Source organism: Canis lupus, chromosome 3 (genome assembly GCF_003254725.2).
Source record: "Canis lupus dingo isolate Sandy chromosome 3, ASM325472v2, whole genome shotgun sequence".
Taxonomy (NCBI): Eukaryota; Metazoa; Chordata; class Mammalia; order Carnivora; family Canidae; genus Canis; species Canis lupus.
Window position 1 is genome coordinate 71,267,824 of NC_064245.1, and position 24,610 is coordinate 71,292,433.

Here is a 24,610-nt window from a genome sequence, read left to right on the forward strand (position 1 = left end):
CCACCCCTGATCCCACCCCAGACCTTTGCACAAGTGGTTGTCCAGGTCTGCCTGTCCTTCCTCCCTGGCTGATGGCTGCTCATCTCCAGGACCCATAGTAGTTGACACTTCCTCCAGGAAGTCCTCACTGACTGTTGGCTGGTTAGCCACAGCTTTGTGCCCCAGGACCCTGTGTTCCCCCCGCGGCACCTGGCCCATGCCATCATGCACATCTGTCCACCAGGAGCCTGGAGCATGGGAACCTGGAATGAGACCCCCCTGCCCCAGCAGTTGCCCAGGGAAGTATCTGCTGAGCAGAACCTCTGCCACTCGAGCAAAATGCCTCCCAGGAGAGCAGGACAATGAATCAGGCAGCGGGGAGACACACTGCACTTAAGATTTCCTGCTGCTTGGCCACGGGCCAGGCCAACCCTCTCATCTGATTTGCTTAAAAGCCCCAGGTGGGGCCCTTTTGCAGTAGTGAGGGGTGGGGGGTATGCATTACCTTGCTTGGGTTCGGGGCTTCCCCTCTGCAGAGCCTGGCCAGGCGATCCATAGAAGGCCACCGTTGTTGCTTGCTGACAGCCCATCTGACAAATGGTTTTCTGTCTCGGCAGCCTGGGCTGATCCATCCGGCTGCTCCCCAGATGCCTCAGGCCACTCACAGTGGTGTTCCCGGGATGACACCAGCTCCTGCATGCCGAGTTCCTGTCTGACCCCGCTCAGTCACCCGAGCAGGTACAGCCTCCACGCCCAGGGGGACTGACCAGACTAGGCCCTGGACACATTGGGGCCACCCGGAATAGGGGGGCAGCCCTGTCCAAAGGCTGGGGTCTATGGTTGAGGTGAAGAAAATGCCAGAGTCCTCCATCTGCCAACACAAAAGCGCCATCAGGGAATCACAGCACAAAGCAACGACTAAGCTTGAGGTGCCCAGAAGTGCCAGCCCCAGGCAGGAACTCGTGGCTGGGTTAAGAAGTGGTTTCTGGCTTCGGAACATGATTTATGACAGCATCACCATGTATGCTGCAAAGGTTGCCTTGGCTTCCCGTAATGGACTTCCCCAGCTACCTCTTCCACCGAGGCCCCGAATATGAGCAGAAGGTGGGGGAGGAAGGGGAGCACTCCAGTGATAGAACGCAGAGCACCCGGACCTGGTGGGAGCATCCTGGAGACCAGGCACGGCCTCCAGGCATCCGGCGGCTGGGCAGTGCGGTGCAGCTGGCTGTGTCCTGGCTTCCCCTGGGTGTAAACTCTCTTCATCATATTCCCAAAGCTCCGAGCTGATGGTGGCCTTGGCCCAAAATAAAGGTGGGAAAAGTGCCAAAGGAGGAGGTGACACACTGTTAGCGACCAGCTCTGCAGGACGCCGTGCTGCTGGAGATCCCCAGGGGGTGGGGGGGTGGGGGTTTGACTCGCAGTGATCTTACAATAGTGTTTTCCAACACTGGGGTTCCTTGAGCGCTGATGTTGGGGCCACAGAGCTGCCAGGAGGTCCCGGAGGTTAGACACTGACCACATGTTCTCTGTTCCTGCTTCCCAGCGCCTCGCCGAGGACCTGGCCCGCACGGGACCGTTACCACTGGATGCTAACTGAACAAATGGATGGTGTGATGACCCATCGCACAGCCCCTTGGGCTAATCAAGATGGTAGCAGCTCAGTGTACCAACACTTGCCTGATAGCCCTGCTTTTCTTACAAATCAGTGCCCACACCTCCAGCGTCCCTCAAAATAAGTCCATTTGTTTCTGTCACTGCAATGTGATTAGGTATATAAGATGTCAACATTATGGGAAGCTAGGTGAAGGGGTGTATGGGAACTCTCTGCACTTTTCAACCTCAGAGTTAAACTACATTAAAATAAAATCTGCGGGCTTTGACTGCTGCCCCGGGTGCCCTAGGTTTCTTGCCCTGGAACTTCCTTGTCCCTAAGTGACAAGAGCTTCCAGGAAGCTCCAGCTCCAGCCCTGGAAAGGTAATCCAGACCTTTCCCTCAAACTCTCACCAGCTCTTTCTAAAGACAGAAACGAAGTCTCTGACTGGTGAACCCGGGGACACGATCTGGGCATATGTATTTCAAGCTCCCTTGATTCTCTTGTTGGGTAGACTGCCCTCAGGATGGATGCATTTTCCTTCTACCCCTGAGTCCTATGCCTGGGTCAGGGCATGGGTCCTGTTCTCGGGGGAAAGGGAGAGGTGCTGGACGAGATGAGGCGGTAACCCCTTGCAGCTGGCTTGGCAAGGAGCTGCTTTGCACACTTCTCCTTCGGTGACACATCCAAAGTTCAGTTTCATGCCTTAAAGACTTGCACCTGCTGTTCCCATTGACTGTAACACCCTTACCCACCTCACCCAGCTGTACACTTCACTGGGTTTAGGGGCTCTGCTCAGCCCTTCCCTCCTGAATGACATCCATTCTCCAGAAGGAGCCCTTCCCTTCATCTTGCATCTCATGGCACACTTAACCATGGGCTGCACAGTGCTCAGTTCATCCAGGTGTCCCCCGTTGCCATGTGAGCTCCTGGGGTGAGAACCAAAGCTGGCTCACCTCCCTCACCCTCACATTGTATTTCCTGGCATTCATTGCATGTCAGCAAGTGTAAGTTGAAGGAATGGGCTTATTAGAAAGTTCTGATTGGTTGTAATGTTTTAAAATGTAAAATATATAATTACTTAAGTCAAGCATTTCATGTAGTAGACAAAAATCTTTTAAAACATGGGGAAGAGCCCTGAGGCCAGGAGCATAACAAAACGGGTCTCTATGGCTGACCATGTTAGGAGCTATCAGACCAGTGTGGGGCTTCCCCAACCCCTGCGCTGTTGGCATTTGAGGCTGGATAATCTTTGTTGTAGAATGCTGTCTTGTGCATTGTGACATGTTTAACAGCATCCCTGGCCCCTACCCATTAGAAGCCAGGAGCACTACCTCATTGTGATGACAAAAATGTCTCTGGACATTGCCAAATTTCTCCCTGGTTAGGAAAAATCATGCCCAGCTGAGAACCATTGGACCCATCACTCAATAGGTTTTGGTACAGTAAGTATTCTCTTTGCTGCCTTGACATTAGCCAAAGCCAAAGCCCTCAGAATGTGCAAGCAGAGTCCAGTATTTCTCCCAAGCTCTGACAACCAACACAGAGCTCTGAGCCAGAGGCAAAACCACTTGCCACTGAATGAGGGCTTTGATTGCTACCAATTTCTTAAAGCAGTGTCTGAAGGTTCTGCTTCAAATATTTATGGAGTCTATGAAATGGCCCCAGAGCGTGAGTGGTTCCATTAAATTTATAACTCCAGCGGTGATTTATTGACCTGCGAATTGCTGCAAATGCTTTGTCTAAGCTCTTTGTGGAGAGCCAGGATCCTCGCAGGACTCAGGAGCTCAGGGGGTGGCGGGAGGCCATCGGCTCGGAGGAGGATGGGACAGGATGGTCCGCCTTCTTCTCGCCAGGATTGTGCAGAGAGTGCTGTCTCCACGGTGGCGGTAGCCGGGCACGCTCCAGGAGCAGGCGTCAGCCCTGAGGGCAGGGGAAGCTGGAGGCAAGAGCAGAATCAAATGGTCTTTGCTTCTATTTGTTCATAAAAGCCCCCCGATCCCACATTTATCCAGGGAGGAGACGGCAATGATAAGGAACACTTATTGAGCACTTCCCGTACCCCACGCCAGGGCTCCTCCTTCATTGCTCAGTTCCTTCTATTACACTTCAATGAGGCGTACAACGTCATCGTGGTGCCACGGGTGGGGAGCTGGGGATGGGGGCGGCTCCCACCACATCATCCAGTAAGTGTCTGCCAAGATAATTGCTGATGGGTGTCCCTATAGAGCAAGTGTCCGCTCGACAGTTTCTTGTTCGCAGGGTTGAGAGATGGTGACCATCCCATCAAAAGGAAATCGGTGTTAACTGGACGCCGACCTCATGCCCAGCACTGCCCATGGCTCTTGTCAACGAGCTGGTTGACCTGTCTCCACGGAATCCTCCCACCAGGTGGTCATCAGGCCCGCACGACGGATGAGCAACCCGGAGACTGTTTCACAGACTCTAAACAGCTTACTTAAATCTATGTAGCTCTGAAGCGACCAGCTCGATGCCCAAACCCAAGCCCACCCGACCTCAAAACCCCTTTCTGGAGCTCCACCAGGGGCTACTGTATGGTGCCAGCCCTCCTCGCCCAGCATCCCGCATTTAGCATGCACCTTCCCTACAAATGACAGGGAGGGAGGACCATTGTGCTCAGCAGTGTGAGTCCCACTTACGTCCCTGCTCAGTCCTCTGGGAGGGTGACTAGCGGGTCTGTGCTTCACCAGTCAGACAGAGTCAGGTGGAGCAAGCTTCTCCAGTGACCCCAGGGGCAATAATGCACGCTCACTGCCCTCTCAGCACCACCCAAGGAGGATGGCTGAGAAAGGCAGAGCAAGACAGGAAAGGCGGGGACGGTCACCGAGCACTGCCCTGTGTGCCCCGCCTAGACCAGCCCCTCCCCCGGGGTGCTCCCCACCCAGCAGCACAGGCAGGCAGACACACATGCAGGTCCCACCGCAGAGATGGAGCTGGAAGAGAGGCCCACACAGCTGCCAGGGGAGCACCCAAGAGGGAAGTACCCACAGCACACTCATGAGCAGGAAGGCTTCCTGGGGGAGGCAGTGTCTGAGCCAGACTTTTTGGGAAGGAGCAGGATTCTGAGGCGTTAAAAGCTGAAGGTAGAGAAATGCACACATAGAATGCAAACAGCGACTTAAGGAATCTGGACTTGTCATATTGACAATAATAGTTTAAACCCTATGAAAGCACAGACTTTGTAGGAAGGGGGAGTAGAATATTTCATACGGTTCAACCTACAGCGACAGTGGACATTTATTGAGCCTCTCTGCTGTGCCAGGTATCACGCTAAGCAATTTATACACATTGATTCATTCAGTCTGTAACCCAAAGAGGCAACAATATTATTATCTCATTACACAGATGAAGAAGGAGGCTCAGAGAGGTTAAGTGACTTGCTGATGGCCACACAGCTAATAGGAAGCAAAGTCAAGATTCAAGCCCAGGCCGCATGACCCTTGAGCCTGCCCTGTTCACTACTACAGTCGGCTGTTAAAACAGGACAGATGAAGGGTCTTCTGTGACAGAGTGACATGATCAAGGTGATGTGACATAGGGACAAATATTTCTTCGATCACTGAAGATTTACCAGCCTTCTCAGGATATTTTTGTGTATTTTTAGGCTTCCCCCTGCTTTGTTTTCTCTCTAAGCTCAACCATAAAATAATAGAATTGTAACATATGACAAATTTTGTTACTATCCTTCAAAAAGGACCTCATTTTGCTGATAGGTCACTGATCCCCTGGAGCAGTTATCGAACAAACTCATTTCACCCCAGGAATCCCTTACCCTGAGCCAGCCAGGATCGACGGCTTGCAATCTGTTTTTCCGCAAGGCAGAGGGCTCTGTTCCTTGATGTCCTTTACAACAGAGCTGGACCAAGACTGGGCAGGGGTGTGACGGTGCAGTGCTGGGGGCTGGGAATGAGGTGCCATGTGACCCTCTAGAGAAAGAGCTCACCAGCCCCCCCTAATTATTCATGAAGGCCTCCCTCCGCCAGGTGCTGGGTAAAGCCTGGGAACAGAGATATCGACAGTGACATTCTATCATCTTGCTGCAGAGGTGCAAGACATCCTGTGGACTTGAAATTACATCCACTTGAGGAAGGGTTTTGATCCAGTGGCATTCTACATGTGTGGCCATGATTTGGAAAGTTAAAGAACAATCGAGAAATTCAGAGCCCTAGGAGTGTGAAGGTGCTCTTTTAGTTCATTCATTCCTTCCATTTCTGTTCTAACCACCCCCTCAAGAGGGTTACTCTCGGTTTCTGGCCAGCACCACCTACATGACACCTCTGAGGGGTTTTTCCTCACACTGAGCTCCAGACTGGGCTGCACAGGAGGCAGGAGGGACTGCTCCCATTCCTCCGGTGAAGGCCTTGCATGACCTGGCCACTGAGCTGCCACCGCCGCAGCTCCAGAGCCAGGCTGCCTGGGGTGGACCCTAGCTCTGCCGCTTACTAACTGTATGACCCGGAGCTGGTGGTTTACCTCCTCTGCTCCTCACCTTTTCTCATAGGAAAGGAGCTAATGCTGATACCTACTTTGAAGGCCCCTCGTGAGAATGGGAAAGTCAGTGTATTGCACATAGCAAGCAAGCATCGAAGAAGCAGGAGTGGGGGTTTTCTTTTCCCATTGTTCTCATCCACATCATCACTGGGATCCCCTAGACTCCACACTACACCTTCTAACTTTGTGCCACAGTCACGTTCAACTGCCTGTGGTTCCCCAACCCTGGGGGAGCACTCACCCCTCTGTCTCTACAGGCATCACTCTCTTTGTCTAGGATGCCTCCCGCCTGCTTGTGATAAGCCAGGCCAAAGATCAAAAGTCAGAGGGAATTTTACTAGATAAAGACCAGAGCTGGAAGAAAGTTCTCCTTGCTAGGGAATAAACCTGTAGACGAGGAATGTAAAATGAAAGTCATCAGTCAAGACAAAAAAAAAAAAGGTTTAAGAAGGTCAGTAGCAACAGCTAGCATTTATTGAACACCTCTCTTGTACTCAGTAGAATAGAAAGTACCTTACGTGTATGATTTTGTGAAACAGCCCCAACAATTCCAAGAGGGAAATATTATCTCTGGGTTTTATTTATATATTTTTAAAAGATTTTATTTATTTATTTGAGGGAGAGAGAAAGCACAAGTGGGGTGGGGGAGGAGAAGAGGGAGAGGAAGAAGCAGACTCCCAGCTGAGCAGGGAGCCTGATGAGGACTTGATCCCAGGACCCCAGGATCACGACCTGAGCTGAAGGCAAATGTTTAACTGACTGAGCCACCCAGGTGCCCCTGTCTCCAAGCTTTAGATAAAAAATTTTATATAACCATGGAGACAGGAGAGAAGCCACAGGAATAATAGGTAGAAAGAAACCAACTACAGGCTGAGATAAAATGCTAAGAATAAGATCAGTTGCCTCCTGAGCATCCCTCTTGTCCAGACACATATTCAGCCCGGCTTCCCTGGTTTTGCGCTCCTACTAGCCGCAGGCGCTATTATCCTATGTTACAGATGAAGAGGTGGAGACATAGACACGTTAAATAATCTGCCGAACATCACACAGAATCACAGCTGGAACTTGAACTTAGGCCTCTCAGGCTCTACTTCTCCTGGGTCTAATGGGTTTTCTCTGGGAAAAGAAAGGGCTGCTCTGGCTCCAACTGATTAGGACGTTTTGGACCAAACCTCCAGTAAGTACTAGAAAAGCAGGACGGAATAGAACACAGTGTCTATTTAAACCATCCAAGAGCCTCCAAGATGGTCAAGATCTGAGGTACTAAAACTGGAAACAGGAGACATGCCGGGAGTAGTTGGCGCAGCCATGGAAGCTGTATTTCCCTCCAGGTGAGGGCAGGGCAGGTGGCAGTGGAGGGGTGGAAGGATAAGCAGAGCTTTTGAGAGACTCATGGATTGACAAGGGCCAAGGACGGAAGACACTGATAAACACTATAGGCTTCTGGTCGAGACCCCTAAAGGCTATGCCCGTGAGTAAGAGTGAACAGGAAGGGATGCCTGAGTGGCTTAGTTGGTTAAGCAACTGCCTTCAGCTCAGGTTATGATCCAATGGTCCTGGGATCAAGTCCTGCATCAGGCTCCCTGCTCAGCAGGGAGTCAGCTTCTCCCTCTCCCTCTGCCCCTCCCTGGATCATGCTCGCTTGCTCGCTCTCTCTTAAAAATAAATAAAATATTTTTATAAAACAGAGCAAACAGGAAAGAAAGCAGACCTCACAAATACTGAAACTCATCTCTGAACCAGGTATGATGTAAGGAATGGTCTGCCCTGGCCTTGCTCCTTGTCATAAGCAAAAGGAAGCCCTCTCTGGATGAAGAACCTCAAATTATGTCTGTAGGTTTTCACATGTGATGTCCAGCACTCAATGAAAAATAACCAGACACAGAACACAGGACTTGACCAAATATACAAATTAAAAAATAGATAATAGACAGAGACTAGGAGAGGTTTCTGTAGGGCTGGGTATTTTCCAGTTCTCAACCTGGTGACAACTTTTTGGGTATCATTCCATGATAATTCATTGATCTGTACACTTACAAGTGGTGTCTTTTCCCACATGTGTGTCATGCTTTTAATGAAAAAAAAACATCTAAGAAATTAGATGACTGATGTCTTCTCACCTTCGGAGAATCCAGTCGAGCCATCTGTGCTGGCCACTCAGCCTCAGGAACAGGCCGGGATTCTGAATGCAAAGGTCTTTGGATGCTGACACTGTCCGTTTTGAGATTCAGGAGGGATTTCTGAGCTAGAAAAGAGTATTCTCAGTCAGGCCTCAACCCAGAAATCTATTCCAAAAATCAAAACAGAGCCTTAGAATAACCTTTACCAGTCTCTGCCATTCCAAGATCCCCATGTCCCCTGATGGAGTCCCTCTCAGGTGCCCTCAAATCCTTGATGGTCCCATCATTGTCGTGAGTATCCTAGAAAACTGCCTGTCTGCCTTAGCTTTCCCTCACCAGCTGCCAGCTCATTCAACACGGGGACCACCACATCTGCAAAATCCGACCCATTTTTGCAAACCCTGCAACACCTACCTCAGCTCTGGTACATGGCAGCCTTCCAGAAATATTGACTGAACAAGCAACTCAATCAGTCTAGCATTTCCTTCCTTTAAAGTTGAGGAAGCTGAGCCCAGAGAAGGAAGGACACTTGTACAAATCAGTGGCATATGCAGGACCAAGTGGAATTTATAACCTTCCAACCGTGAAAGCAGATGCCAACTCAGACTGCAAGGAGAGGAGAGGAAGGTACAGGAGGACAGGCCCAGCCTGACCAGATAAAGACAGAGGAAAGATTTCTCTTTTGGGGTCAGGCACTAGACACTCCTGAGAAAGGTCCTCTCAGCCTCCTTTAGAAGATAAGACTCTGGGGCTCAGAGAGGTTAATTAACTCATCCAAGATTACACAGCTGGTAAGTACAGAATCCTGTAATAAGGATTGCTAGATGAGGGACCCCTGGGTGGCTCAGCAGTGGAGCATCTGCCTTTGGCTCAGGGCATGATCCCGGGGTCTGGGGATCAAGTCCCGCATCGGGCTCACCGAGGGGAGCCTGCTTCTCCCTCTGCCTATGTCTCTGCCCCTGTGTTTCTCATGAATAAATAAATAAAATCTTCTTAAAAAAAAAAAAGAATTGTTGGATGAGCAGATCTCAAGAGCAGTTCGGTCACCTAAAAGCAACACCCCCATGCATTCTCCATGTTTCTATTGAGCCCCTGATATGAACATAGCCCTAAAGGATCCTTAGAAGCCTCCCTTCCCCCACACTGAGAGCCTGCTGCACTTCACCGTGAAAATTCTGCCCTCCTGGGTGCATCTTCATTTCCTTTTTTATAATAAAAATAACAGAGCAAAAGCCATCACCCCCTATTACTATCTTTCTAAGTAACCACTGGAAGAACCTGAGTTTACCTGCTAGAGTGAGCTGTCAATCACCCAGATGTGCTTATATAGCTTTATCACTATAATCAGCCCACACATTCCATTCCCTATCTTTTCAGAACTTAAGAGAATATCATCATTCCTATGGTTTCACATGGTGCTTAGCAGCATGATTCTAGTGACCAACATCTCATCGAATCTATGGGTTATTTAACAATGTTGGAGGTACGCACCCTCACTTTCAGCCCCCACCACCAGTTTTTCATTATTAGAAATGCCCTGGCAAGTCCATTGAACTTCTCCACACAGAGAATTATTTACTTAGGATGAATTTCCAGGAGTAAAACCACAGGGCTGAGGAGTTCAGCTGCTTCTGCAAAGACAGTAGTTTTCCTACTGTGTTCTGCTTATGCTGGGAAGCGAGAAGGCAGGGGGTGGGGGGAGAAAGCGGGGTCCCATTCCTCACAGCCTGCGCTTGACCCTGGCCCACCTGTCAGGTCGTCCTGCTGGTTTGGACCGTGTCTGAGCACACAGATATTCCTTTATTTTATTTTTAAAAATATTTTATTTATTTATTCATGAAAGACAGAGAGAGAGAGAGAGAGAGAGAGAGAGAGAGAGAGAGAGAGAGAGAGGCAGAGACACAGGCAGAGGGAGAAGCAGGCTCCGTGCAGGGAGCCTGATGTGGGACTTGATCCCGGGTCTCCAGGATTAGGCCCCGGGCTGAAGGTGGCGCTAAACTGTTGAGCCACCCGGGCTGCCCTACACAGATATTCCTAATTGAATATTGCACTGACCTCCTATGACTCCTGCCTTCTCAGACTCGACATCCAGGTGGTGGCTGGTCTGGAAGAAAAGACACCTCAGCACTTATTCTGCATGGCCCAGGAGTAAAAGCCTCACGCAGGTGGCTGCGATTGGAATGAAGCAGGCCCCCCGCCCCTCCCTGCAGACAGCACATTCTCTGGTCAATCCACCCATCCCTCCTCTGCCCACGACCCACCAAGGAGGAGGCTTTGCTCTTAGGGAATACAGGTGAAGAAAACGATTGCATTTCCTTTTCCCAAATTAAATCTCCAAACTGAGCTTGTGATTAATGTGTTTTAGAAACTGCTGTTAAAAGTGGAAAAATTGAGGGCAGCTGGATGGCAGGGTTTCCAGGGGGAATAGTCTTTCTCCAAGGAGGTCCTGCTGACACCTTGCAAGAGCCAATTGCTGAGCTGTGCCTGGGGTCCCTGGCTCATCACCCGGTAATTTGGGTCATGCTGGGAGCCGAGTCCCCCGCACCACCCCATCTGCTGGGTGGGTATTCTCCTGGATCCCATGACTGCACAGGGTCCGCAAGAGGTGGTGTGGCAATGGCACCTCAGCTGCTCAGACTGGCAGCCCCCAGTCAGTTCAATAAGAGCAGTGCTGACCTTCAAAGCAGGTCAGATTCCAGCCCAGCAGCCCAGACCTCACTTCCTCATGGAAGATTCCGGTGGGGCAGGGGGTCTGTGTGCGGTATCGCTGGGATACCTCCCTCCCCCAGCACCGTGTGCACAAGTATTGGCATCAGCTGGCCCCTGCCTGAAGGCCCCGACACACGCTCTCTCTCATTCTTTGATGAACTTCCAGGTGTATGTCATGACCTAATTCAGATGTCCCCTCCTGGATGAGGTCTTCCCTGACTTCACCGGGGAGAGTTCAGCCACCTGCCTCTCACATAGCTCCTCCATGCTGTGCTGTGACATCTGGGCCATTTGTCCCCTCTAAAATGGATTGACGAATCCAGGGCTAATGCACAGGGGCACCGATTATGGCCTGACCGCAATCCACACCACTCTTACTGGAGCCTTTGGCACTAGGCTCACTGCCTCTTCTCCACCAAGCTCTTAGCCTGCTGCGCTTATATCCCCCCGGACGATGCGTGCATTCTAGTACCGTCACCATTCACACCCCCGTGTCCTCCCTCCTGGAGGTCTCCAGGCCTAGGGCACCTTCGCTCTGTCCTTCCAGCTATTACTACCCCCCTATATCCTTCCAGGCCTGGTGTGTATGCCTCCTCCTGCAGGAAGCCTAGTCCCCATCAAATCCCTCCTCTCTGCTCCCTGCCAGTGCTCCAAATGCACCCGGCTTAGAGTTAGTCTCATTCGATGCAGACTCCTTTAACATGAGAACGAGGTTTCCTTGACCTTCCTATCCAGAGCAGCCTCGGATCCATTCGACTGGCTTCCAGGTGGCACTGCATTCGGCACGTGATCGAGGTTCTAGAGATCCTCTGCTTTCTGCTCCTCATTTATCATACCAGCCTGGAGGGGCTCAGAGCCAGGCGCTTGCAGGCTGAATCCTGCCACTTCCTGATTCCAAGGTCGTGGCCAAGTTAGTGGAACTCCCTGAGCCCTGTCCTGTCCATCTGTAGAATGGGCATACTAGTCTGTTCCTGACATGGTTTTGTCAGGATACAATGAGAATGGATGCCTACTGGACGCTCCACACAGGGTAGCAGACAAAGATTCACCCTACATGCTCTGCCCACACTGTCACCCCCACCCCACCTCTCTCTTCATGTAAACTTTTGGGTGGGAGAATATTCTAAACTTCGTAAAAGGCAAAAGCTAAATAGAAAATAATTGCCTGGATCCTTGGAGGCCCAGGTTTGGGGTCGTTGATTTTAATGAATTAGGGGAGTTTAGGGCTCCGAGTCAGTCTCTCTGCTTCTTTTTAAGATGAGATTCTATTTCTGAAGGCCCATATATAGACGTCGTTGACAATACCCAGAGGAAAGCAAGCCTTTTTCAGGAGGTGGAGAGAAGAAGAAAAAAGCAAGGCAAGAGGAAGAGAAATTAGCAGCTCCCTTGCTGGGGCACCTACATCTTCCCAAGGCCGTGGTCCAGGGGACTCTCCACTGCTGGCACCCCAAGCCCTGGCCTCCCCTTGGGACCGCAGAACTGGGATTCTGCTTAAAGGGACCGCATTGCTCTGTGAGCATCTGCAGGTGACAGTTCTGTGCTGGACATTTGAAGAGGTCTTGCTCGAACTTAGAGCCCTACAGAGGGACTGCAAGGTCCCTGGCCCTAGAGCACAGGGAGGTGAATGGTGAGTGCTATGGTCTTAGGATGGCAATCCCTCAGGGTCTTGGGTGTCTTCATCTGCCAAGTAAACATGTGCTTAGAGTCCCAGGAACTGCAGGGCGCCAGGCAGGGCCAACTCATCAATTCTCTGATGGGACTTTCTATTTGTTAAGCTGACCTTGGGCCAGAACCTGGGGGAGGTGGTTCAGGCTTGGGTGGGAGGGCATGGCACCACCCTAACCAAGGCCATGTCCCAGGTGAGCCCTGGCACCCCTTCTCTACCTCTTCTTTGGCACCTGGGCATCTGCCTCTGAGGAGGAGATAATACCTGAGTATAAACAACAAAGAAAAGTGTCTCATTCTTGGCTTCAGAATGTCAACATTCTGAATGTCAACAGCCTAGGTCCTGGTAGAAGCCAGAAAAAATAGGTGTCCTGGGACTGGGGGTGTGGGGGTAGTGAGAGGTCCCTGAGAGGGTGTTTTGAGCCCCACCCACTTAAACCGAGTTTGGGGGGTGTGTGTGGAATTGAGAGTCCCCTGAGAGATTTTAGGAATCCAAAGAAGGGAAGCCTTTTCTTGCAAGGAGACCTCCCCTTGCTCCCATCTCCAGATAAAGACAGGGAGGTGCCAAGACCCCAGTGTTCCCCACTATAAGATCATGGGAAAGCTGGCCGCGCTGGCCACCAGGAATTCCTCCTGCTTTAGAACCGATGCCTGAGCTGCAGAGAACTAAGCAGAGCTGCAAGAAAGACACCAGGGTCCGTCCAAGGCCTAAGACGTCAAGGGCAGGACAGCGGGTCAGTGGACGCCAGGACAGCAGATGGGAGGTCCCCACCCCATCCCCGTGTCTGTCCTGGTCCCTCAGTGCCATGCACTGAATGTCTGGGCTTCCCCAGAATTCATATCCCGCAATCCTAACCCCCATGTGATGGTATTCAGAGGGCATCAGGTCATGAGGAGGGAGCCCTCAGGATGGGATTAGTGCCCTTATAACAAGAGACACCTGGCTGCTCTCTCCATCACATGAGGACACAGCGAGAAGGCAGTCGTCTGCAGCCAGGAGGGGGCCCCTGAAGGTACCTACTGACCTGAGTGACCTGCTCCAGGCGTGAGCACCCTCTCCAAGGGCGGGAGTGTAGATGGTCATAGCCCTGCACCCCAGCCTGCCAACCCCAGGTGTGACCCTGACCAGCCCTTTGACTGCTCCAAGCCTCAGTTTCGGCTTTGGGGGGATGAAGTGAGCTAATCCATGGAGAATGCTGGCCCAGGGGAAGGGCTGAGCCTCGACCATCATCACCACTTCCAGTGAATAAATGAACGGTGGACTATCCGATTGGATCCCAGCCCAGTCCACACCTCGTACCCCTCGGATGCCTGTGGTCAGTGTGGGTCTCCTCCCAAGGGCAGGGGCCAGACAACCGGAGCCCCCAGGGTCCAGGCCCTCCCAGGGATGTTTCTGCAAGGCGTCACCTGGTACATACGGCACCCCCACTGCCCGGCCACAGTGTATCCTCTGCTCTGGCACATGCCACCCCGAGCTCACCAGTGTCTCCCCAGCCAGTTGGGCAGCACTCCCAGGCTGCAAGCCTGAGTCCAAAGCCTCCATCGGGAATTCCATCTGTATCCTCTGAAATGAGAGTCAGAGCCCATAAAACCCACCTCCTGCCCAGCTGCCAGCAGGAGGAGCTGCCACCACCCTCACACTGGCCCCTGGGGCTCTGCTTGGCCGCCTGGCCCTTGGTCCTCACAGCCCAAGTCATCCGCTGTTGAACTAACAGAGCTGCTATGCACAGCCCGGCCTGGCTCTCACACCTGCTGGATCTGCCTTCCCGAAGCCCAGGGATGCCCTTTCCCACACCAGCTCTAGTCCCCACTCACTACAAGTGACCTCCCACCCGCTGCAGTCTCCCACCACTGCTCCCTTCAGCACCCGGCCCTCCGGCCAGCCTGGAGCTCCCTTGGTTTCTTAGACACGTCACTGCCTTATAGCTGCCCACTGGGGGCTGGCCTTCTGGCAGCAAGAGGGCCCGATTCAATGAGGACCTGGGATGTGCCAGACCCTATGCTGCTGCTCTGATTCCCAACAGGCTACATGCACCCACTACACCCTCCTTCCCACAGGCCCGTGATGGCAATGGCTGGGCACAGAAGCCACCCCGCCAGGATCAAACCCCAGCTGGGCTCAGGCAAGCAGCTTCACGCAGAGAAGGCCGAGCTGGAAAGCTACTCACAGATATGTCTTCGAGCAAGACTTGTAGCCTCTGAGCCTCGGGCTTCTCAACTGGGGAAGAGATGATGATGCACCTTCCCCAAGAGCGGACCTCTGGAGTGAGCTCCGTAAAGCACGTGGGAAAGCCCCCGTGCGCTCTAAGGGGTACATGGAAGTGTCCCCTCCTGAGGCCACAGAGCTACGCACTGGTGGAGCTCCCCGATGCCAGGGCGCACCCTCTTGAAAACTGCCCACAAGAGGACCAAGTTCCTACCCGGTGGGACCCCCTGTACGGCGTGCTTAGCGGATTATCGGTCTTCACGTCAACTCTACTACGTAGGCTGTACTGTTCCCATTTTACAGATGAGGCTCAGAGCACGTCAGAATCTTCTTGCCCAAAGACATGCACGTAGTCAGTCTCCCTCCTGTTTCTGCTTCTTTCACGACACTCACTATGACTTGTGATTATCCACTCCGTGGGGGCTTGCACATTTGGTCTGTCCCCTTCACCCTTTCTGCCCAGCGCTCGGCACCAGGCCTGGGTCATGGCCGTAGGTGCTCAATAAGTACGTAGCATGCAATGGGAGAGCTGAGATTTTGTGGTCTGTACAGGGAACAGTAAGGAATCGCCCCCGATCATGAACATGGGGGTGTTCCTGGAGAGCGGAATTATAAAGTAATGCAAAATGAGTCAGGGCAGGGACGCCTGTGTGGCTCAGCGGTTGAGCACCTGCCTTCGGCCCAGGGCGTGATCCTGGAGTCCCAGGATCAAGTCCCGCATTGGGCTCCCTGCATGGAGCCTGCTTCTCCCTCTGCCTAGGTCTTTGTGTCTCTCATGAATAAATAAATACAATCTTTAAAAAAAAAAGAGTCAGGGCAGGTTCAAAGCCACCTGAAAACAGTAGAAGCTTATAACTGGCCCAGTGGGAGGCACATCCAGGTCCAGGAGCAATCCTTACAGGAAATGAATGAATCAGGCTCCGTTAATTCTCCCCGTTCTCATCTCGGCCTCCAAAATGTTTAGTGATTAACAAATGAACAAAGGCATGAATGAATGAACTTGACTTTCCAGACAACTCCACCCTTCGGGGAAGGATGTGCTGACATGTTTTTCATCCATCCATCCCATATGTCAGCCCACACATGGTTCTAGTTCTCATAAGAAATTGATAAAGTCGCGTTCCGGTTTATACATCTGTCCCTGTGCATTTGGTCATTGTAAGTCAGCCTCTCCAACATTTCAGCTCTAGTTTCAGAGCAGCCCTTGGAGGCAGGGGCTCTCCCTGCTGTGATGCCCGCTCAGCACACAGCCCGCCAGCCCTTCCCTGTGACACCTACTGCATCGCACACCCTGGATATGCAGACATGGTGCCAAGCACCTCAACAAGCTGCTGACCTCTTTCTTCAGCTCTATGCTGGCTCTGAAGAGGCGTGAACCATTCACGCAAAGAGATGAGCACTGGACTGGGAGTCTGGGACTCTGGATTCAAATTCTGGCTCTGAACCAAGTCACCATGTGGCCCTGAGCAGACCCGCTGGCCTCCAGGTCTCCACCTCCTGGGACCAGGGGACCTCTGACAGTTGTGGGGGAACAGAAGGGACACAGAAGGCCGGCCTTGCCGAGCTGGGCTGGGAAGGGCCGAGGAGCGGAGGAACAGAGCTGGCCCTAAGCTGCCGAGTGAGCATGTGGAAAACAGAGCCTGCTGCGTCCACAGCAGGGGCTGCATCTCGCCCTCACACCATCAGGAGCTGCGTTTGGTGGGGGTATTGCTGGCTGGTCCCCCGTGTGTGGGGTTGGGGGCAGCCTCAGCCAGGCACCCTCATACCACGAGCATAGACCCTGGCGCTGCTGTTCACAGCCAGACCTGGGGTGAGAACACGCACCCAAGACCATCCACACTGCCTGGGGGCTGTGTGACCTCGAGTGAGCCTCCCAACCTCTCTGGGCCTGTTTCCTCTTTGGATGACAGTGAGGAGAGGAGATCCTCATACCATTAGTTCCTCATTCCATTCATTCAACAAATATTCCCTGAACAGCTTCTCCGTGCCTGGCACTAGGGAGACAGAGATGGCTACGGAGCCGCTCTGGCCCCAACAGAGAGGTGCCCACAAAGCTCCCGCAGCAGCAGGGGAGGGTCCCTCTGACGTGCCACAGAGGACAGAGGATGTGCTACCTCTGTGGTCCCTGGGAGTCAGGGAACGCTGCCTGGACAAGGTCACATGGGAACGGTGTCCAGAAGTGTGGGTAGGAGGCTGCGGGACAGGCAAGAATCCTGCCAGAGGAAGTGGTGCGTGCTAAGGCCCTGAGGCACATGTGAAAGAACCATCTGTGAAACAAATGTCACGGTGCTTGTAGGACCCGGAACTAACAGTGTGTGAATGTCTGTGTGTGTGTGTGTGTGTCCTGCACTGTGTCGTGAACACTTGGAGGGGAAGCATGCCCGCCCGGATCGCCTCCCTGCACCAGTCAGGACACGGTGCCAGCACAGAGCAGGGGTCTTGGGCATATCCTGAGTGGGGTCAGCGGACAGAGGGAGGGAGGGACAGTTCAGGTCAGGCAGGGGGACAGGAAGCCCGTGTGCCCATGGCTCCCCCAGGAAGAGGGACAGCGCAAGCCCATGGAAACTACCTCTGGGAGCCCCGGAGCCAGGAAGGTGGCCGCGTACTCGGCCAGTGCCACGTCATCGACCATGCTCTGCGCCGTCTCAGAGAGCAGGTGATTCGCCAGCCCGTGTCTACGCAGTTCCTGCAGTAGGTGTGTGATCAGGTGGTTCCTCTCCCGGCACTTCTGAACCAGGGAAGCCAGCTTGGCCTGACAGGGCGGGAGCGGAGACACAGCAGGTGGGTCCGTGGATGGAGGGCACCCCGGGGGCTAGACGGCTGAGCGGGGCTCTGGGCAGTGGGTTCCTGCTCTGCGTCCCCCAGCACTGCCTTCACTCAGCCCCCTCCCTGCACCCAGAAGCCAGAACCAGCTTTGAAAACAAGTAGCTGGGGCCCCTGGGTGGCTCAGTGGTTGAGCATCTGCCTTTGGCTCAGGTCATGATCCTGGGTCCTGGGATCAAGTTCCTCATCAGGCTCTTCTCAGGGAACCTGCTTCTCCCCTAGCCTGTGTCTCTGCCTCTCTGTGTTTCTCGTGAATGAATAAATAAAATCAAAGAAAGAAAGAAAAGAAAGAAGGAAAGGAAAGGAAAGAAAGAAAGAAAGAAAGAAAGAAAGAAAGAAAGAAAGAAAGAAAGAAAGAAAGAAGAAAAAGAAAGAAAGAAAGAAGAAGAAAGAAAAGAAAGAAAGAAAGAAGAAGAAAGAAAGAAAAAAAGAAAGAAAGAAAGAAGAAAGAAAGAAAGAAAGAAAGAAAGAAAGAAAGAAAGAAAGAAAGAAAGAAAGAAAGAACAAGTAGCCACACTGCTGCACGTCCCCAGGGACTCTGGATACGGGGCCCAGGATCAGAGGTCAAGAGTGTGGACTCCACCACTGACCAGCTCTGTGACCAAGCTCCCCTCTACACCTCCACTTGCTCATCTGCACAGTGGACGTTGTTAAGGGCACCAGGATAAAAGGCGTTGGTGTCCCTCTGTGCCCGGCTCCCAGTTTCCTTCTATCCTGATGGATCATTTTCATATTTGTGGGTCTGTCTCCCGTACAGCCTGAGAACTCCTCAGGTCAAAGCTGACACTGCCCTGGACCCCTGCACCATCACTGTGCCACCACTGGGCACAGCATGACCCTGGGGAGGGATCTGTTACATGAATGGTATGAGTGAGCAACCCTCCCACCATGAAATGACCTCCCACGTCTGTGCATGTCGGGAGGGGGTGACGGACTCTCATCATTCAAGGGTGGCCCCGGGCGAGTCCCCTTCCCTCCTGGTGTGCCCTTCTGCTCCACCAGAGGAGGGGGTGAGGATCCCTCCTGCCAGGGCTTCCTGCCCAGCCCAACCCAGAGGCGGGGGAGCATCCCCTAGGCAGTGGTGCTTGGGTGCCCAGTCCTGGCAGGCAGGCAGGGCAGGAGGGCGGTCTGACTCGGAGGCTGGGCTCTCAGCGCACTTAGGTGGGGCTCTCCAGGTCCCCTGGATCACACCACCCCAAAACATCAGGGCCTCATGCATTCAGCCAGCATCAGTTGAACATTGTATGTGCAGCTCCCCACGTACCTGACCTCCTGGAGGGACAGCGTGGCTGAGGGGGGGCTTTGGCATCAGACAGAGCTGGGTTCAAGTCATGGCTCTGCTACCGAGTGGCTCTGTGTGACCATGGGTAGGTCACTTCCTCCGTGAGCCTCAGTTTCCCCATCTGTCAAGTGGGGCTCATGCTCCCCCTTCCTGACATGTTGCTTGTGGACCTTAGAACAAAATTTGTGTGGAGGATCTGGCATATGGCAGCCTTTGTAGTTTACAGGAGATTATGGTCCTGTCCTCCTTTAAGTAAAGGTACAAGGAATTGACAAAAACAAGAGTGCGGAGCTTGGAAGCTTCACGTTTTCATAGGACGTTACAGTTTATGTTTCCACCGCCGATGTCCATGCAGTGTCGGAACAAGCTGTGATGGGAATGACTGACGCTTCAAGTCAGCCGTAGACCTGAGCCTCGGACAGACATGGGAACTCTGGGCGGGAGAGGGGCTCTAGGGATTGCAGGGCTCATGCTTCTAACTTAACATCTAAGGAAACTGAGGCCCCTCGGGGTACTGAATGGCCCAGTCATTAAGCACCTGCCTTCGCCTCAGGTCATGATCCCAGAGTCCCAGGATTGAGCCCAGAATTGGCATTGGGCTCCCTGCTCAGCGGGGAGCCCCTCACCCCTCACCCGGCTTGTGCTCTCTCTCACTCTCTCTCTCAAATAAATAAATAAAATTTAAAAACAACAACAACAAAAAACAAAACAAATGGAAACCAAGGCCCCAGAGCGGGTAAGGTCAGTGAGTTAGTGGGGCCCATGGCCCCCTCTACACCTTGCCCAGGGAGGGACTGGACAGGAAGGGCAGGCCCTCTAGGTCCACTTCCCAAATCCAGGTGCCATGTCTGAGGTGAAATGTGTCGTCTCAAAGAAAGTACACGTCTGAATGGCAAAGGATATTTGGGCCTGTAATGCCACTTCTGGGAGTCTGGCCTAAAGAGATCTCTGGCTATGTGGGGGAAAGCTTTCTAATAAAAAATGTGCATCCCGGGTTTTTGGTTTTTTGTTTTTTGTTTTTTTTTTGCTTTGTTTTTTTTGTTTTTTTTTTTAAAAGATTTTATCTATTTATTTATGAGAGACCCAGAGAGAGGCAGAGACACAGGCAGAGGGAGAAGCAGGCTCCCCGCAGGGAGCTGGAAGCGGGACTTGATCCCAGGACCCCAGGCTCACGCCCTGAACCGAAGGCAGATGCTCAACCGCTGAGCCACCCAGGCGTCCCCATCAGGGTGTTCATATACAAGATGCAATAGATGGAAGGAGGGGGCAGGACGGGCAGCCGACCTGACAGAGCAAGGGCACTTCTGGGCTATTCTCGGGGAGGAAAAGCAGGACATGGACATGTAGGGGTGGTGGGATCTCAGACACACACGAAATACTCTGGAAGAAAATACGTGAAAACGCTAGATTCAAATGGGAATTTGGGATGCAATTGCTCTTCTTCCCAAGTTTTTTTTTTTTTTTTTTTTTTTTAAATAATAAAGATGGACTACGTGTAGAATACGGAAAACGCGAGCTCTAGTTGTTCGAAAGAGACATTTCACATTGATCTCACGGACCTTACCTTCAAAGGAGCCACAGCGAAATTTGCCTCCTGTTGCTTTTTCCGAAGTTCATGCAGCTGAAAGAGAATCAACGTGTCTGACAAAGCTGGGCCCCCGGTCACAGCCCTGGTCACAGCCAGCACCTCCCCAGGCGAGTGGGCTCAGAGGGGTTGGCTCCAGGGCCCTTTTCCCACAGGGGGTGCTCAGGGGGGAACAGGGGCCTTCCCCATCCCTGGCTGAGCAACACCAGGGGAGGAAGGATGCTCTGAGCACAAAGAATGAGCTGCTGGACTGCAGCTGTGGGGCCCGCTCTCTTGCCTCTTGCCTCAGGAAGGACCCCCCTGCGGAGTTTTTTTAAGTGCTGTGTGAAACCTCTGGGGAATCCAAGCCAGACACCCTGGCTCCTAACCCTGGCTCAGCCACTCACTAGAACTTGCCCTTGTGCAAATCACTTCTCTTTCTGCCTCAGTCTTCTCATCTGCAAAGTGGCGGTAATATTAGTGTCCACCCAGTTAGCAGAGGATTATAGTGAGGACTCTGTGAATTGTTTTCCTATAAAGTGCTCTGAAGGTCCAGTTAACGCTCCTCGAATGTGAACCCTTGTTGCTATCTGGCAGAGGCACCAGGCATGTGCATGTGAGTAAAGCCACCCTGGACCTTCCAGCCGAGCCCCACATGCAGCTCCACACCAGCGGGTCATCCCCGTTGATGCTTTGTGGAGCACGGCTCCCCAGCCCAGTCCTGCCTGAATTGCTGACCCTAGAATAGGACGGCCGTTCTAGGAATACTTCTTCACTCTCATTTCCTCTGTTATCAGTACAAGAAAGCTACACCAACAAAAATCCTCCTTCCTCCTCCCCATCTCTTCTGATCTCTAACACAGGTTTCACCCTACATCTTCACAATCGAAAGCCTACACATGTTTACACACCGACGAAACTGCACTATTTGAATGTTTTTACATCTTGGTTTTGTCATTAAATTTACAATCGTGGTGTTGTTTCTATGCCAATACATATAAACTGATCACGTCCTTTTAAAATCTTGTATATTTCAGCAGGAGGCTGAAATATAATGTTTCACCGATTCTTTACGAAAATGTATATTGTTTCTTTGCTTTCTGAACAAGGCTTCGACGCACGTTCCTATACAGCTATTTTGGCATACCTTTCTGAATGTATTCAAAGTGTAAAATGCTAGCTCCAAGCAGACTGTCTTCTATTCAAAAGGCACTCAATAATATTTGCAGGCTTGGATTCAAACTTCTCTCTGCTTCGGTTTAGGAAACAGCACGAATGTGTTGCTGCGCCCTGAGTGCCGGGGCATTTGCAACGAAAAAGTGAATGAGGAGAACGTGAAAAGACAACAGATGGGAGAAAATATTTGGCAGCCACATACCTAATATGGGATTCGTATCTAGAATGCATATAGACTCTTCCCTCTTGAAAACAAAGAAATAAACCACCCAGTTGCAAATGGACAAAGAAATGAATGGTCATTTCTCCAAAGGAAGATAGATAAATGGCCAGTAAGCACATGAAAAGATGCTCAATACCATCAGCCACCAGGGAAAAGCAAACCAAACCCCACAGATCTCCCAACTTCATGTTCACTGAGATGGTTATCTCTAGTCGGTAGTGGATGTTGGCAAGCTCATGGAGAGGTTGGGGCCTCTGTCCAAGCCGGTGGGAATGGAGAACGGAGCTATCGGAGACTGGCCTTCATGTAACTATGGTTGATATGCTCCCTTATTATATTACAAGAATTTCATCAGAGAATGGAAACCTATAAAAAAAGAACCAAATGGCAAGCTGTGGGAATTGCCTAGCTGGCTCAGTTGGTTAAGTGTCTGACTCTTGATTTTGGCTCAGGTCATGATCTCAGGGTCGTGAGACTGAGCCGCACATTGGGCTCCATGTCAGCAAGGAGTCTGCTTGAGATTCTCTCTCTCTCCCTCTGCTTCACTCCACCCCCACTTATGTTCTCACTTGCTCTCAATCTAAAAAAAAAAAAAAAAGTAAAATAAAATGAAAATGAAAAAAGAACCAAATGGAGGGATGCGTGGGTGGCTCATGGCTCAGTCAGTGAAGGATCTACCTTTGGCTCATGTCGTGATCTGGGGGTCCTGGGATAAGGCCCTGCATGGGGCTCTCTGCTCAGTGGGGAGCCTGCTTCTCCCTCTCCCTTTGTCCCTGCCCCTACTTGTGTGTGTGTTCTTTCTCTCTCTCTCTTGCTCTCTCTCTCTCTAATAAGTAAATAAAATCTCTTTAAAAAAGAGCCAAGTGGAAATTCTAGGACTGCAAAATACATTACCTGAAATCAAGAACAAAAACAATGAGTTTATAAGTAAATCTGACTCCCCTGGAGAGTATTAACTGGAAGATGGATTAGAAAGAAATATCCAAACTGAAGAACAGAAAGAAAGAAAAAACATTGAAAATAACGAAAAGCAGATTTCAGAAGATATTGGGTATGATAAAAAGCCCTAACGTGCAACTGGAGTTATATTTTTCACAAATCAGTGACAGACAGGAGAAAAAAGTCCTAACAGCCCCTTGCTGGCTGAGGGCATGGTGAGGAACATTCCCTGTTCACTGCCTGGGCTTTGGAAGGGGGTGCCAGCACTGGGAAGGCACTCTGCAATATGTATTCAGAATCAACACTACCTCCACTCTGGATCAGTAATCCCATAAAAAATAATATATAAATTAATGGAAATGACCCCAGATCCAACAACAGGTGAATGAAAATCATATCCACTTAAAAGACTACCACATAGGCAAAAAAATATTGGGCACAAAGTCTAGAAAGCAACACAGACATGAAACTCTTAAGTATAGTGCATCTGATTATACAAAGAATGCACGGGAAGGGAGCCAGAGATTACATCACAATGTTGGTGGTGTAGTTTTCATCCATCAGCTTGTCAAAAACATGTAAAATGTGATAACATTCAGGGTAACAAGCACAGGCAAACATGTACACTCATTTATTCCCGGAGGAAGCATAAATGATGCAGCCACTCTGGAGGGTTATTTGCCGTTATGTATCAAAGTTAATTACACACATATCCTTTGACCCAGTAATTATTTTCTAGAATTTTACCCTTTGACTATGTAGCAGAAACATATCCCAATACAGAGACATAGAAATGTTCACTAAGCTTTGTTTATAAAGCAAAGAAACAGAAGCAATAATCTTTAAAAATAAATAAATAAATAAATAAATAAATAAATAAATAAATAAATAAAAGGGATGCCTGGGTGGCTTAGCTATCGAACATCTGCTTTTGGCTTAGGGTGTGATCCCAGGATCCTGGATCGAGTCCCACACCGGGCTCCCTGCATGGAGCCTGCTTCTCCCTCTGCCTAGGTCTCTGCCTCTCTCTCTCATGAATAAATAAGTAAATAAAATCTTAAAAAAAGAGAGAGAGAAAGAAACAGAAACAATTTGGATTTTCACAAAGAATTGATTAAGTAAGTTATGTTTTGGCCTTATGAAAAAATAATAGGAAGATTTTTTTAAAATGAGGTCAGTTTGTATGTGTTGATATGGAAACATCAAGATTTTCTGTTAAATGAGAAAATCAACAGGGTCCTTCAGTGGCTCAGTTGGTGAAGTGTCTGCCTTTGGCTCAGGTTATGATCCCGGGGTCTTGGGATTGAGCCCCGCATGCGGTTCCCTGCTTGCAGAGAACCTCTTTCTCCCTCTCTCCACTTATGTTCTCTTTAGCTCTTTCTCTCTCTCTTAAATGAATAAATAAAATCTTTGGTTTTTTTATGTTCATGAGAGACACAGAGAGAGGCAGAGACACCGGCAGAGACACAGGCAGGCTCCCTGCAGGGAGCCCAGTGAGGAACTTGATCCCAGGACCCCCGGATCACGACCTGAGTCAAAGGCAGATGCTCAACCACTGAGCCACCCAGGTGTCCTGAATAAATAAAATCATAAAAAAAAAATCTTTTTAAATAAGAAAATCAAGATGCAGAATATTTTTGTATGGTATAACTTCAAATATGCATACACATCCACAGATACACTGAATGCGAGTAGATAGGCTTGAAAAAAATGCTGGAGCTCAGAAGGGGTTGGGGTCAAAGGGAGAAGGGATTCTTCTTCTTTTTTTTTGCATTTAAAAAATGAGATAATTCTAGATCTACATGTAGTTGTAAGAAATG

General features: G+C 50.9%; 1 protein-coding gene and 1 long non-coding RNA gene across 6 annotated transcripts in view; one reads left to right on the top strand and one right to left on the bottom strand.

Moving 5' to 3' along the window:
• C3H4orf50 (chromosome 3 C4orf50 homolog) overlaps positions 1-24,610 on the bottom strand; it is a 113,709-nt gene that overhangs the window by 56,584 nt on the left and 32,515 nt on the right. For all 5 annotated transcript variants that reach the window (XM_035714351.2, XM_035714350.2, XM_049108640.1 and 2 more), the window contains 5 exons: positions 20,453-20,509; positions 17,353-17,535; positions 10,259-10,307; positions 8,204-8,328; positions 485-3,510 (listed from right to left, as the gene is read on the bottom strand). In XM_035714351.2, the coding sequence (XP_035570244.2) occupies positions 3,262-3,510; positions 8,204-8,328; positions 10,259-10,307; positions 17,353-17,535; positions 20,453-20,509 (663 nt within the window). In that variant the 3' untranslated portion in view covers positions 485-3,261. The remainder of the gene's footprint in view (positions 1-484; positions 3,511-8,203; positions 8,329-10,258; positions 10,308-17,352; positions 17,536-20,452; positions 20,510-24,610) is intronic.
• Positions 2,900-10,541, top strand: LOC118354229 (uncharacterized). Its single transcript, XR_004814334.2, has 3 exons — positions 2,900-3,016; positions 9,581-9,686; positions 10,283-10,541. It is a non-coding gene; the product is annotated as an uncharacterized LOC118354229 (long non-coding RNA).